The 16,210-nt window shown below is 42.8% G+C and overlaps 1 protein-coding gene and 1 non-coding gene across 2 annotated transcripts in view; both read left to right on the top strand.

The window, feature by feature from the left end:
* Window positions 1-16,210, top strand: part of glis3 (GLIS family zinc finger 3) — a 281,629-nt gene that overhangs the window by 73,291 nt on the left and 192,128 nt on the right. Inside the window, exons 5-6 of the mRNA XM_042332976.1 lie at window positions 4,631-4,826; window positions 14,134-15,169. Of these exons, the coding sequence (XP_042188910.1) occupies window positions 4,631-4,826; window positions 14,134-15,169 (1,232 nt within the window). The remainder of the gene's footprint in view (window positions 1-4,630; window positions 4,827-14,133; window positions 15,170-16,210) is intronic.
* Window positions 11,690-11,762, top strand: trnav-uac. Its single transcript has one exon. It is a non-coding gene; the product is annotated as a tRNA-Val (tRNA).

The raw sequence follows: 16,210 nt of genomic DNA, 5'->3' as shown, positions 1-16,210 counted from the left end.
GGCTTAAGATCACTATGCTTAAGAGTACTCAAACCAATTGTTGACCAGGACACTGGGAGAAACTTATTTCTCCTTTTAGATGGAAAATCTGCAACATCTGGTCGTCCACTTGGACAGGCCGATCCTGTTGGGATAAACAGCACTTATACAGCAGAACTGGTGTTGGTGCTGTATCAAACATTTCAATGCAGCACAACACAACAAATGGTCCATATTGGCCAGCATTAGCAGAAGCAAATGCATCTGGAGAGGGCAGCCTCAAGTTGCTTTAGCCTGAAGCTCACTTGTCTCTTTTCCAGTTATCTCCCATTTCTTTCTGAAAGAGGTAATTGGCGCTGGGCTGCAGTTACACACCACTTCCCCAGTGCCTTGCCCAAGTGATCATTCTTAGCTGCAGGCCAAGAACAGCGAGTACCATAGGCCATTGATCCCCTCGTTCCATACAGGTCATGTGCAGAATTAAATCAGGCAAAGTTAGGCATGAACGAGGTTTAATATTTCTCCGAAAAACAGAATAAAAAGTGGCAGGCCCTGTTCTGCTGGATGATGTTTTTTAATTCTCCCTTTCGCGGGCTGACCCTGTGAAATCCGTGTACAAAGTAACACCAACAACAACAACTTGCATTTACATAATGCCTTTCACAAAAGGTACGGTCTCTGAGCATCTCTGAAGGGTGTATTCTTCAGGAGGGGGGTTTTGAATCAAACTTGGCAAAAGAGAAACATTGGCAAAGCTTTGCATTCCAAACTCCCAACTTTTCATCTTGAATTGTATTCAGCATAAATACTGATATCCCAGATTAAACTACTGAATCTATAATTTTTTTATATACTTAATCCAATTGATTTCATATATATACACCACAGTAATTCTGAACTAATCATTGAGCATGACTGCATGGTTACTCTTTTGCAATCTTTTTCACTGGCAATAACTGGGGTGCAGTATTTCCAATCAGCATCCTATTTGTTGATTTATTAATTTTGTTCTTCTGCTTTGTGACTCAGGGGCCGTAAAGCTCTGGCACTATTACCAAGAACAACAAAAACAACAAGATTGCATTTATAGTGCGTCTTTCATGTCGGGAGGATGTCCCAAGGCGCTGGGCAGTTGGATCGGAACCCGAGCAGGGGGGAAATGGTCAGGTTGAGGGGAGGGAAGGGAGGGAGCGAGGAGGGGGTAGAGAGTCAAGAGGGGAGCTGAAGGCACGGTTGAAGAAACAATAATTTGCCATTTACTTCTTGACTGTGCGCAACTGGGCTGCTGGGTTCACCTACAAATACACAGTCACTCCATTTCACACTGAAATCCTGAGAAGCAATTTCAGCTGTCCTCTTGACGTGAATGGTGCTATACCAAAAGCAAGTGTGTGTCATCCTAGCTCAGTTCCTAACACTTTCACCTCTGAGTCAGAAGGTTAAGTCCCAAAACTTGGAAATGATGATGCTGCAGCGCGATGCTGGGGATATGCTGCATTATTGGAGGTGCTGTCCTTTAGATGCAACATTAAACTAAAGCCCAGTCTGCCTGTTCAGGTGGAAGTTAAAGATCCTATGGCATTATTTGAAGAGAGAAGGGAGTTTCTCCCAGTGTCTTGGCCACCAATCCCCCCAAATCAAAAAATGGTCATTCATTTCATGCTGTTTGTGGGATGTTACTATTTGCAACTTGGTTGTTTCTTTCGCCTACTACAACAACAACAACAAAATTACATTTGTATATCAGAAGGATGTCCCAAGCCTACAATAATAGAGTTACTATGCTTTACAGTAAACCTATGAAGTGCTTTGGGACATCCTCCTGATGTGAAAGGCGCTCTACCAAATGCAAGGTTCTGAACCAAATTATTATTATGTTATTACAGTTCAAATCACTCTGAAAAAGTAGTTTCTAAATGGTTTCAGTGATGCATCAGCCAGACCAATAACACTGCCACGTTACGTACGAATAGTTGTAAATTTTCTTAGTATGTTTGAACTATATTATTATTATTTTATTATTATTATTAACGTGCATCTGAAAAGTTTGCTTTAAGCTGTGTTACTGGTTGCTTCAAAAAGTTCAGCAGACATTCCAGCTGCTGCTGAGCAAAGTAATGGAATATTATTTTCCTTTAGAAGATCTTTTAATAATAAAATGTAATGTTTTTTGACAGACGAGATCATTGATGTGACAGTACCATTGTTTCACCAATGACATTGCTTTACACTTTTGTTTGCAATTTGGTACAAACCACTGTGCTAGAAAAAATCCCCTTTCAACTAAGCACTCCATTTACAAATGTAATTGAGAAAAAACACGTAAGCAGAAAACAAGAGAAAACGACAATATATTCCTGGTAACTTGCTACTCCAAGGGAGAAAGGCTCATTGACGAGTTATCTGGAGTGGTGAGTTAGGCATATGTATAAATGCATAAATTAATGCGGATGGGATATTGACAACGTGATGATTTAGGTGGTCCTGGCAAGTTATGCCAGGGTCGAGTTATCAGGAGTTTACTGTATTTAGCCCATCAAGTCCACTCCCTTCACACACTACAAAATTAGCCTGACTTAGTTGGTAGATCTCTTGCCTCAGAGTCAAAAGGCTGTAGGTTCAAGCCCCACATTGGGGTTTGAGCTCACAGTCTAGGCATACTCCATGACAGTCGAATACAGTGCTGGGGTATGTTGCATTCTTGGAGGTGCTGTTCTTCAGATGAAGAACAGCACCTTTAGGACCTGGGGATAAATCAAGGTCCCATCTGCCTGTTCAGGTGGATGTTAAAGATATTATGGCACTATTTGAAAATAGAAGGGAGTTTCTTCTGGTATCCTAGCCAACAATCCTCCAGATAAAATCAGTCATTAACTTCATGGCTCTTTGTGCGACACTGCTGTGTACAAATTTGCTGCTGCAATCGCCTACAAATACACAGTTACTTCATGGTAAGATTCTGTGAAGCTTTTTGAGCCACCTCTTGATGTGAAAGGTGTTATATTAAATGCAAGGATTACTATTAATTTTTATTATTAATGCACTCAAATGCTCTGCTCGCTTTTCAATATAAAGCTACGCTTAAAGCTGTGAGAAGAGACCAATCCCATTATAACATACACTGTTTTAGCGTAGGTTTACTCATTCTGTGAACTCGTGCTATACTGTGCACACTATGCAGCTCTGGTGCTTCTGGAGATAATGCCATTGTGCAGGAAGTGATGCCAGCAGTGAGCCTCTTTTATCACTCCTCATTATCACCTGAGTTTAAGGATTCAAATTGTTGTGTTCTAACATGTTCAGCCTATGTAATTTTATATAATGTTATGTTGGCAAAACAGATCAAGCCGTTCCAATAATACTGAACCCAAACCCCAAATCTCCCCCAAACAACAACAACAAGAAAATTACATTTGTAAAACAGCTTTCACATTAGGAAGACATCCCAAGGCACTGAACAGTGAGGGATAAGGACCCGAGAGTGGGGGGCAGGGTTAGGATGAGGGAGGTCAGAGGGGGTAGGAGTGCAGCTGAAGGCATGGTCAAAAAAAGGAGGGTCTTGAGTTGTGCCTTGAAGGAGGCAAGAGAGGGAGCAAGGCCGAAAGCATGATTGAAGAGGAAGGTCTTCAAGGTAAGAATGAGGGTTTTGTACTCGATTCTCTGAGGAATGGGGAGCCAATGAAGCCGGGCAAGAATGGGGGTAATAGGTTCCCGGAGGCTGGTGTGGGAGAGGACACGCGCTGCAGAGTTCTGAATAATCTGCAACTTGTGGAGGGAAGAGTCGGGAAGGGAAGTGAGCAGGCAGTTGGCGTAGTCAAGTTGAGACATAAGGAAAGCGTGGATCAGGGGCTCGGCGCCCTGCAGTGAGAGGCAGTGGCGGAGGCAGGCAATGTTGTGGAGGTGTGGAAAGATGGAACGGCTCACGGTACGAATGTGGGGTTTGAAGGATAGCTGAGGGTCGAAAACGACCCCGAGGTTTCGAATTGGCTCGGTGAGGTGAAGAGTGCAGCCATGAATGGTGATAGAGTCAGTGGCTGATGTGAGGAGACACTGCCTGGAGCCAAACAGGAGGCCTCGCCAGCATCGAACTAGAGGAAGTTGGCTCTCGTCCAGGACCTGATGTCAGGCAGACAATTAGCCAGGGCATCAACAATCCTGGAGTCGAGGGTGGAGGCTGCGAGTTAGACCAAACCACAACAATTTTCAACACAGAGGAAAGCAATCACCAGTCTTTGAGGGTTGAATTATGATAAGATAAGGCTCTTCAGTCCTGAAATGAAATGTCTCAGAGATGAACCTATGAGGGCATATAAGAGGGAATACAGAAAATAAACTCAGAACAATACTTTCAGATGTGCCAAGGCAGCAGGATAAGAGGTCACAGGCTCTGGGTTGTGAAATGTATGACATACAGTAGGAAATATTTCTAAAGGCTAATCAACAGTTGGAGTAGGTTACCAGGAAACGTGCTGGAGAATATTGCATTCATTTACCAAATAGCTGGATTCTATAGCGAGAAGACGGTAATGAAAAATAACAAAAATCCTTGCGTTTGAAAATTTTACCTTACTTGATCTACAGCACTGCACATAATGTTTTGCAGAGTTACACTGAAAGTTTTAAATATTTTGTCTCTGTGTCTTTACTACAGGGAACCATGGGTTTGGACCACAGTGCAAAGCAATTGGGAAAGTCACCAGCAACAACCTTGTGGTTACAAGCAGTCCCCTGGTGGTCCAGAGAGCAGGGCTGCTGTCAAACCAGGCTATAGTCCATGGCAACCACTTCAATCGGGCCATGCACCGCCCGATGCACTCCAATCTGAATATTCCTGCTTCAGATACAAGGTCTGGTGATATTCCTGTTTCTCCTAATGCATTGGCTTTGCTATCATTTCTCATTCAAGAGGTTGATACTTTAACCTTGTTTACCAAGATTCATATTTGTTATGCTTAGAATTTGAGCTGAGTGTTTCAAAAGAAAATGGAGACTGCTGGGATTCAGTGAAAATAAATGAGAAGGATATGTTTTATATTTTTGAGCTAAATGTTCCACTTTTAAATTGTTAAATCTAAGAAGCTTTGAGAGGAAAAAATGCAATTTGCAAAGATCTGTAAAGACGTCTTTATTTCCAGTATCTTAAAAGAAAGCCGTCTCACTAGAGCAGTTCGCTCATTTACTCTTCAGCTCCCACAATTGACTACCACCTTTGCCTACAAACACACAGTCACTACACTTCAAAGTAAAATCCTGTGAAGCACTTTGAGACAATATAAGCATCAAATGTAACGATTATTATTATCCGTGTTCACACGATCAATGCGTTTCCTTTGTAGTAAGATGGGTTTTCAAGTGTAGGTGATGTATTTACTGTAAGCTTTTCCCCTCTGAGAAGAGAGACACCAAATAACTTATCCATCTTCCAGCACAGGATGAGTCCCTAGATAACAGAAGTAGCAGGAGTACTGGCTAATTTCCTTCCTCCCTAATGCTAAGAGTCCTAAGCCCAATTATAGTTCTCTAACAACTGCCCTGGTTGGCACCAACTGAATAGAAACCACAACTTTCCTGAGCTGCACTTCCTAGTTGTGCCCAGGTGATGCCGTTAACCTACTACGCCACCGGGGGAGTGATCTGATCCTTTAGCCCGACTGGCTCATTAGATGCTCAGACCTGCTTAACCTAACAGGTCTTATCGCTCTTGCACTATCTGTCAAGCTACTTAACCAGTGATTCCAAGATCTGCCAGTCACATAAATCTACTGGATTGTTGAACTTTGATCCTTACCCCTGGTAAAACTGCTCTCACTGATCTCATTCTTTGGAATAGACAGAAAATAAAGGCCATTCATAAATCTCATGTTTTTCATAGAATATGATGTGTACTCTTTACTGAGCCTTACATCATCTCCCTTTCTCAGAAAATTACTGTGGAACCTGGGAAAGCATCTGAACCATAAGCTTACACAGCGACTGATTTCCTTCTCTGCTTATCCTCCAATACACTTTGTGCTCTTGTGAAAATCAAGACAATTAAGGGTGACAGCCCCTAATTCTTTCAGCCAGCAACATTGCAGAAGCAGCATGGGAGAGCAGCATGGGAGAAGCAACATGGGAGAAGAGCATAGTTAGGAAATGTCAAGACAATTGACTGCTTTAAAACAATTTTGACACAAAATATACAGTCAATTCACTTTTCAGTATATTCTGTGAAGCGCTTTGAGACTCTCAAAGATGTGATAAGGCACTGTATCAAATGCAAGGATCATTATTATTAATAATATGGAAACCTCAAATGTTCAGCACAAAAAGAGGGCATTTGGGTCTATTTTTTTCTAAATCACCCTTGTTTTTTATAGCTCCCACTTTCCGTCTCTTCCTTTGTATCCCTTATACACATCAGCATTTGACATCTATCTAATGACATCTGTACTTCCCCAAAATGGAAGGAAATAAATAAAAACATGGCAATTTCAGGACAGAACAAAGCCCTTCCATCCATTGTCCTTGTTCCATAGTTTCTCCCCACTGAAGGCATTCACTCTAGTCTCTCCTCCTTTTCTCTTTTGCCTTAATCTTTTAAATCATGGAGTGAAAGAAAAATGGGAAAATCGTTCGCTATTTACCCTCTCGAACCTTTCAGAATTATCACCATTTCTATTAATTCTTGACTAACCCTGTACTCCAGCGAATACAGCACAGTTTTCTTAAATTTTTCATAACGACACACATGAGAGAGAAGAGATAGGGGTAATGGTGTCGGGGGGTGTGGTTAGGGGGGTGGATTAGAAGGCATGGAGTCTCTGTTGGATTATGAATACAGGCACGGACTCATTTACATGTACATGAAAACAGGGCATTCAGCCCAATTAATCTATGCTGGTGTTTAGACTTTGTATGAGTCTCCTCTCACTACTTACCTCCTCCTAATCCCTTCTCCCTCATGAGTACATCCAGTTGGGCATGTTTCAATGCTATAGGTTCTATGTAATCCTATGAAACATTGACTCATGCCTAGCACCTTCCTAATGCATCGATGCTACAATCTTTCAAAAGAAATTTTATAATGGGGTGTCTAAAAGCACTAAAAATTGGGAATGTTGCAATGGGTCACTTAACACACAATGGTCAATTTAACAATCTTGAAGACATTGACTGGCACACATACACACGCACACGCACACTTGCACATACATACTTTATTAATTGCCTCATCTGAGTAACCTTAGACATCTGGTTTGCAGGATGCTGCTCTACTATGATTCTTTTGTTTCCTTTACCTCATTATTCCAGTGATGGCCTTGCCACTGTCTTGTACGTATTCAACAAAGCTTCCTAATTATTTAAAATGTCATTCATGCCCCTATTCAATAAAATGCAATATCCCATTTGCCCCTTTACATAGCTGTTCTCCAGGTCCAATCCCGCTTTTAAATATGCAGCTGAGATTTCAGACCCTTTCCTCATTTAGTTACATTTCACTTCTATCTAGCAAAGCAAAACATATAACCACTTCCTTGCTGAGTCAAGGAGTATTCCTGCTGCTCAAGAAATTAAGTGAAAGCCTTAAATATTTGGTTCATGACTTGCTGCAACACGATACACCTCTTGGGATTTCGAAAGTTATTTTTATATAACTTTTATTGAAAATGGGCATTTTAAAGAATAATGTACAATGAACTCATCCATTACTGAAGGCGCCATTTAGTGTCCTTGGCAATGCCTCCTCTGGTGATATCTGTGAGAACAGGAATAGCCTCATAATGCCAGTGTCCAGCCAATCAGTTAAGTTACAATTTTACCAAAGCCAGCATTTAGCATTGTTTCAGAGTCTCAAAATGCCCATAACTAGGCTTTTTTATGAGTAAATTACAACTTCTCTTGTGACTCTTGATTTAAAGTTGATGTTTTAAGGAAACAACATGAGTTCTTTATGAGCTTGCCAAAAGGAGTAATGCAATGGTCCTTTTGCAACAACAAAAGAATCCCTCCAGCTTGAGCTGGAACAGGTTACCAGGAAGGGTGGTTGAGGCCAGGACGCTGGACTCATTTAAGAAACAACTTGACGGTATAATGGAAAAAAGGAAGGATGCGATGCTCTGAAAGCATGAGATCAAATGAACTTGTGATTGTAGACCCTAAGAACACCATCATTTTGCTCAGACATTTCTGAAACTTTCCTTAATAATAATAATAATCCTTACATTTGACCAGTGCCTTTCACATCAGGAGGACATCTCAAAGTGCTTTCCAGGATAAATTGTAAAGTGGAGTGACTGTGTATTTTGTAGGTGTAAATGGCAGTCCATTTGCACATAAACATCCATGAATGGAATAATCAATTTTATTTGGAGGCTTGTTGGTCATGTCACTGTGACTCCCTTCACTTTTCATATAGCGTTGCAGGATCTTTAACATCCACCTGAACAGATAGAGCGGTACCTTGATTTCATATCTTATCCGAAGGAAGACACATCCAACAATGCAGCACACTTCCAGCACTCCATTGGAGTGTCATCTTAGATTATATGAGTTCAAAGTCCCGATATGGTGCTTGAACCACAATCTTCTGACTCAGAGGCGAGAGTACGAATCAACTGAGCCAGACTGACTCGCTGAGATGAAGGAGGTTATCTCTAATGCAATAATGCCTCATGCTAGTGCAAGCACTCTTCAATTGAAAACAATTTAGTTTGTGTTTTACTGTGTAAAATTGGCAGCATATTAAATCTTGTTTGATTAAAATATTCTTACTATATTGAAAGAAGTGATAAAAATTTAGGTTTGAGAGTTACTTGCAGCTTCCGTTAATAATTATTTTATTTCCCTGATGCCTCCTTTGAATTTCACTCCCACGATACATTTTAGAATTCAAGGACATTGGACAAACATGCCAGTGGTTTAAAGCTCGGAATGTGTAGTGTCATTTCTATTTATTTTGTTTAACCCTCGCACAAGCATCCTGAGTAGCTGAAATTCCAGATAACCTTAGCATGTAAGACTATTTTGTCTTAAAATGTAAATTGGCACAGAATTGTTGGAAAAATCTTCAACTGAGGTTTCATTTGGTTCCTTCTAAGAACAGTAAGGGTGGTGGGGGGGCTGAATGCGGTGGGGGGGGTTGCGGGGGTGGGTGCAGTGGGGGGTTTGGTGGGGTGGTGGCAGTGGGGGGTGGGAGCTGTGGGGGGCTGGAGGCAGTGGGGGTGATGGGGACGATGGCGCCTGTGGGGGCAGCTTCCATATTAAGACCCGTTTTGAGGATTTTTCACAATTCCATGTATCTTACATTCTAAAATAAAGGCCTTGCTTGCTACGATATACATTTATATAGTGCCGTTCACGCCGGATAGGCAGAGTTAGATGCCGAGGAAGAGAGGAGGGGGTGGGGGAAGATGGTGAAAGACATAGTGAGGCAAGACTAGGACTCGTGGAGTACTAGTTAGCGTCTCGCCTCGCAAACAATAGGACCGAGATTCAATATGCCAGGCATGGCGAAATAATCAAATAAGGGCAATAATCTCTCAAATAAAATGTGGTTACTCAATCCACAATTGTTGTGTGCAATGGATTGCCTCGTTTGGCCCACAAAATACACAAATTCACTTTACAGTATATTCCGTGAAGCGTTTTGAGAAGTCTCTATATGAAATGCAAAGGTAATTAGTATTTTAAGATACAGTCTGAGACAAAGTGGAATTTCGGGCCTATCGGATCCAGAAACTATAAGATTGTGGTTCAAACACAAGTCTTAAACTGCATCCATTGTTCTTTTAAACTGAGGCTCTATTGTATATTAAAAAAAATTCAGTGCTTGGTCATAAAGTGACCCTGAGGATAGAGTCTTCAAGCTCAGTTGATTTCTCTTCACCCCCTCCATACCCCTCCACTCCCCCCCCACCCCCCCAAACACACACACATACACACAACACCAGGTTATCCATTGACAGAATGAAAGCAAGCAGTTATCTAACAAAAAAAACTGAAATTTATGTACCTTGAAGTCACATGGTGGCAAGCAAACAAAAGAGGCAGATTGTTTTAGTTGTATCTCTGACACTTGCACCACTAATTATAATTTTTTTCCCCCGACCTAGTTAATGCATGCAGGAATTTCAAATATGTCTAAGGTAAAGAGTTTCGGGTATGAACAAACATGGTCAAGGGCAATCAGTGGACATTTTTCTCGCCTGCGTCAATTGTAAACATTACTTTATTCTCTGCCTGTATCAGATCTGGACTTGGAATGTCTGTTGCTTTAGATCAGTCATTCACTGGTGGCGGTGGGGGGGGTGGGGGAGGATTGTGCCCCAACTGAGGCTAAACAAAACCAAGCCTATCCTATCTGGCCCCGCTCTCTTGAACTCCATCCTGGAGTCTCTATGACTTGATCCTTCCCTTACCTCATTTAAGGTCCATCTCTTTAACAGCGCCTTCCTTCACCTTTCCCCTCCCCATCCCCCCTCAGCTCCAACACCCAGATCTGGTGCCCAGCCAGCACTGTTAAGTGCTTTGGTATGTCTAGATGTAAATTTATATTGTTACAATTAGTGTAAATAAAGATTTAAACAACTTGCCTGTGAATGGACCCTTTTTCCCCTCTGGGAAGCCAATTTGTTTATTTCTAACATTAAATATACACTGTATATATACTGGGTCCAACGTTGCGACACGCAGATTGCGTAAACAAGCAAAGTTGTGGGCATGCATTTTTCATTCACATTTGTTTGGCCCTTTGGAAGGCTGCTAAATAAAACGAATACTTCTTGGGCATCAGTACTATTAGCTGATAAAACCCCCAAAAAGCTCTTTTCTTTTGATCTTTTGTTTGATTATTTTCACCCTCCAATTTTTTGCCTGTCTCCCCTGAAGACGTTCATTATTGCTGCCATGTGGTTTCCGGAGGTACTGACCACCCTCCAGTAACTTGGCCAAGTGACAGTCCTCCATTCGGGGGTCAAGGTATCTGGCTCCATTCTGGCTCTAAAGTGCAGTTTGGGCTAATAGCCCACGGTGCGGGCTAACACTGTTGAAACTCATGTGTAAATAACCAATGAAAAGGATTACAGAATCATCTACAGTCCTTTATATTCGCGGTTATTCACAAACCAGGAGTATCTGTGTGTGTTTCAATACGGAGTCCTGGAGTCCTGTAGTGTAGTGGAGTCCTGTAGTCTAGTGGTTATCGTACTTGCCTCTCAAGAGAGGGGACCTGGGTTCAATTCCCAGGCAAGGCAAAGCCTTTGGCAAGTTTCCGTACTCCATACATCTCTGTTTACCTAGCAATAAGTAGGAACCTGGTTATTAGTCAATTGGCAGATTGCTTTCTGAGGATAATAATCCCTAAAAAAAAACTTTTGGATTGTATTGGTCACTCAATCCATGACTGTTTGTGGGACACTGCTATGTGCAATTGGCTGCCATGACCCCACATACAGCACGTGAGTGCTGACCCCACATACTGCATGTGGGTACTGACCCCACAGATAGCATTTTGGTGTTGCTCTAAAGGTTACTGGCTGAGTTAAACTAGTAACTGATTTTTAGCTGCACAAATATGTCATTCTCCATGATTAGGAACATGAAAATCCTTAGGCCCAACCATGGTTCCAAGGGTGGAGGGATGCCAATTGCCACATTGAATCAGTTATGAAACGTCACAATTTTTCCATCATTTGTATTTGCTCTGTGGCTTCCTTTCATCTCCTTGTGGAGCCCTGTAGCTTAGTGGTTAGAGCACTCGCCTTACAAGCGAGAGGACCTGGGTTCGATTCCTGGCAAGGCAAAATGTTGGGCAAGTTTCCTTACTCCACGTGCCTCTGTTTTCCTAGCAGTAAGTAGGAACCAAGTTGTTGGTCAATTGGCAGATCGCTTTCCGGGGGTAATAATTCCTTAAAAAAATAATAAATCAGTCACTTCAATCTACGACTGTTTGTGGGTCACTGCTGTGCGCAATTGGCTGCCGCGTTCGCCCACAAATATACAGTCATTTCACTTTGCAGTGTGTTCTGTGAAGCGCTTTGGGACATCCTCCCGGCGTGAAAAGCGCTATATCAAATGCAAGGATTATTATTATTATTATTATTATTATTATTATTATTATTATTATTATTATTATCTCAGTCTTCCAACCCCAAGATGGCCTTGACTCCAAACCCACCAGATCCTTTTTGCAACCTTTCATTCAGCATTTAATCAGTTTCTTTCAGGCTCTCAATGCAAGGTGCAGCATTATTAGAATAGAAAAAAAGATGAACAAAATGGTTGTGATGAAGAGAGAAAGGGTGTCTGTAGGTGTGTGAGAGGTGCTCGGAGATACTTCCCAGATGTGGAGCAGTGACAAAGGCTTAGACGGACTTGGGCTTCCTCGAGAGCTAAGCGCCATTGAGGGAAAATTAAGTGTTTGTTATGAAAGGCGAAGCTAAGCTTCTCGGGGGCAGCTTTGGTGATGGAGGAGGGGTTAGAGTCCCGTTTGAGATCAGAGAATACACTGAAGGCCAGAATGTCAATCCACAAGGTTCCAAACAGTGAGAAGCACTGAGTGCTTGTAACAACAACAACAACTTGCATTTATATAGCGCTCTTCATGTGGGGCAGCGTCTCGAAGTGCTTAGTGTAACAGTATTGCAGCAAGTTACTGAGCCTCAGTAAATTCAGTAAGTATACAGTCCTAATCCAGCAATCATGTAGCTACACCTTGTTACTGTATTAATTCTATTTCCTCAGCCTGTCAGATCTCTCAACTTATTCTTTCAATGAGATGTCCTCACTAGTTAAAGGTGTCAGCTTGACTCAGTTGGTAGCACTCTGAGTCAAAAGGTTGTGAGTTCAAGCCCCACGTCAGGATTTTGAACTTGCAGTCTAAGATGACACTCCAGTGCAGTGCTGGCGATGTGCTGCATTGTCGGGGGTGCCATCCTTCATGCAAAACGTTAAATCATGCCTGTTTGGTTTTTATTGCGGATTTCATTATTATAATGTAGACTTTTTAACACATTAAAAGTTAGATTGATTGATTATATATAATTTGATACTACAGAAGATACATGGAAGTTGAAATATATGTTTATTGTTATTTCTATTGCAAGACCAGCATATATTTGTTTGCATGTTTGTGTCTTTTTTCAGTGGATTTTGTTCTCAAGAATACGCCCTCACACCTCCCTACCTCGCCAACCTGCTTACACCCTACTCCTCTACTTGCCCCCTCCGCTCATCTGGCTTAGGCCTCCTGCACGTTCCTCGTCCCCTTCGATCCTATCCCTTCAGACACTGTGCCCCAAACCTCTGGAACACCCTGCCTCCATCCCTCCATCTCGCCCCCTCTTTATCTGCCTTCAAATTGCATCTGAAGATGTTTCCCTTTCCCCTGTGCCTATGGTCACCTCCCTTTTCTCCCCACCTCTGTATGAAACTATACCATGGTTCAACGCTCTGAGATCCAGTGTGTAAGAGAGGCGCAATATAAATTCAAGTTGTTGCTGTAAAAGCTAAGCCCCAGTTCTTTACAAAATAGAGCAGGACGTTCTTTTGTTGCTATATAAGTGCACTTTCCATTCAATGTACCTTCTGGCAATATTTCCTCCTGCCTTTCCCTTAGCATTATTTTCATATTCATCTGATGCATTTCACTTTTTATATATAAATGTTTTGTTGGGCCGAATGCTGTGTTTGGCTTCCTTTTAAATGTACTTCCTTCTCAGCTTGTAAAACGGAAAAGCATTGCAACCATCAAATCCCGTGATTCTGAGAGTCCCATTATATCTGTCCTCTAATAGCATAATTGCTTGAAAGTTCAGATTGGTTAGAGTTGGGACTGCCTTCAGACCGCTCAAATTGTGCAGAGTTTTTCAACTGAGGCTGATCCTGTGCAAAGCCAGAGGACGGGACACAATACAACAGCTAAGCCCTTTCTGATCACTTCAAAGGAATGGAGCTTTGCTTTATGAAACTTGAACTTCCAGTCTGCAACAATTAGGCTCCTTCCCACTGAAAAGGAAATTGCATAATTAGGTTAGATTAAACTAACTTCAAAGCACTACTTTCCAGTGAAACAGATATTTCCAATGACAGCTGATGTTTTGCCACCTGTAAAAAGACGTTTGTGACAACGACCACGATTTTTACATTGTCTCTCTCTCCTTCACTTTGTTTTAGATCCATTACCTCTGGTGGATCACTGGCTTCCGCTACACTCAGCCTTATAGAAAGTCAGTCAACCTTGAGCGTGAAGCAAGAGTGGCCTCATGGTTACCCAATCCTTCCATCGCTCCCATCAAACCAAGGCTCCCAGAACAGCAGTGAGCTGGGAGACATGCTGAGTATACCTCCCGGCACCGCCATGTCCAACAACAGCACCTCCAACTCGTTGCCTTCATACCTGTTTGGGAATGAGAACAGCTCCCGTAACTCAGCCCGCTCCAACTCTGCTCGCTCCAGGAAGCGAGGCCTTTCCACCTCCCCCTTCTCCGACGGAGTGGGTATCGACCTCATCATTCGTACCTCCCCCACCTCTCTGGTGGCATACATCAATGGGTCCAGGGCGTCTCCAGCTAATATCTCCCCTCAGCCTGAAGTGTGTGGGCATTTCCTCGGAGTGAGAGGCAGCTGCATCCCTCAGTCATACAGCGCTGCGGGCAACCAGCGCAGTCTCTTTACGCTCACCGACATCGAAACCAGCAACGGTGTGTACCAGCGCATGCAGCACCTGGAGCAATCACCCCTGCAGCCCATGGTGATGAACAACATGGTCGTCCAACAAAGTATCTCCGTGCTGGATAACCAGCAGTATGACATGTTTAAGAACGAACAGGTGGACGATTTCTCCGCAGGTATGGAGATGCCTGCTCTGCCCCAAGGCCCTCCTCCGCCTTACCATGCGCACCAGCACCTCCTGAGCCTCGCGCACCAGCATGGCCAGCCCTCACCGCAGGGAGCCCAGCCGGACGAGGACGGGGAGCCGTCGAATGTCAATGGGAAGCACTGCTGCCGGTGGATAGACTGCAGTGGCGTGTACGATGAGCAGGAGGAGCTGGTGAGGCACATTGAAAAGGCACACATAGACCAGCGCAAAGGGGAGGACTTCACGTGCTTCTGGGCCGGCTGCCCGCGCAGATACAAGCCGTTCAACGCCCGCTATAAACTTTTGATCCACATGAGGGTGCATTCGGGAGAGAAGCCGAACAAGTGCACGGTAAGTGCCCAAAGCGGCGCTTTCTCTCTGCACGATCTTTATCCACTTGACAGTTTGCAATCACCACTCGGTGTTTATACAGATGCTTCGCTCAGCCAGTCAATCTTGAGAGCAAAGAGAGAGTTAGCCACATAGTTATACAATCTTTCCATCACTCCCATCAAAGCAAGGTTCCCAGAATAGCAGCGAGCTGGCTGTATCATGTTGTGGGTCTCCTCATACCACCACCGATATTGATTTCCATGTCCGCTTAGGTTGAAAGGAACTAACAGCCAACTGATCCCGTTCTGCTCTGAACAATAAGAGTCATTGAGTTTCTCTTTCTGATGTGTTTCTGGGATGTCTCATACAGAGTATGACACAGAGATCTATCCGTTGTGTCCTGATCACAAGCACTATCAATCTTTTCATTGCATGTTTATCATGGGAAATCCTTTCATAAATATTTGTAAATATGTTATAACTGGTTTTAATGATTGGCTCATGGTAGATTTCACCATATACAGGACACTGCTTTTGGATTCAACCTTTTCTTTCAGAGCGGATGGAACCTTCTTCCTCTCCACCATGTAGCTTTCCTCTCTTCCTCTATGTATTGTTAATTGATGCTATTATTGCAGAGTCTATGGGTTCAGTTTTATTTTCCTCCAAATAGTCTAATCAGGTTGGGTCAAAAAGACAAAGGAATGAGTATTGCACTATCGTGATATACTAATTAACACGCACACTAAAAAGACACCCTGATGATAATTAACATCCTGACTGGTTGGCCCTCTTCCTCAACATGCCTTTCAATGTTTATGCCAAGAATCCATCAACATTATGGCTTGGACTGCTAGAGTGTGAATCACTGAACCAAACCATCCCGTGTCCCGTTCATTGGCAGTCCAATGCAATGATGTGTGAGCTGGAAGTCTAATCAATGACATGCGTTTCTTCTAGGTGTGACCATTGAATATGGCACTGGAGAGGGCCTGGTTATTTGCTAACCTCAGTGATGCTGTTTGTACGTTATGTTGTAAGGGCTAAGGCTGCACAAAA

Source organism: Callorhinchus milii, unplaced genomic scaffold (genome assembly GCF_018977255.1).
Source record: "Callorhinchus milii isolate IMCB2004 unplaced genomic scaffold, IMCB_Cmil_1.0 Scaffold1, whole genome shotgun sequence".
NCBI classification, from domain to species: Eukaryota; Metazoa; Chordata; class Chondrichthyes; order Chimaeriformes; family Callorhinchidae; genus Callorhinchus; species Callorhinchus milii.
The sequence above is the reverse complement of the archived record's forward strand: the minus strand, read 5'-3'. Positions and strand labels throughout refer to the sequence as shown.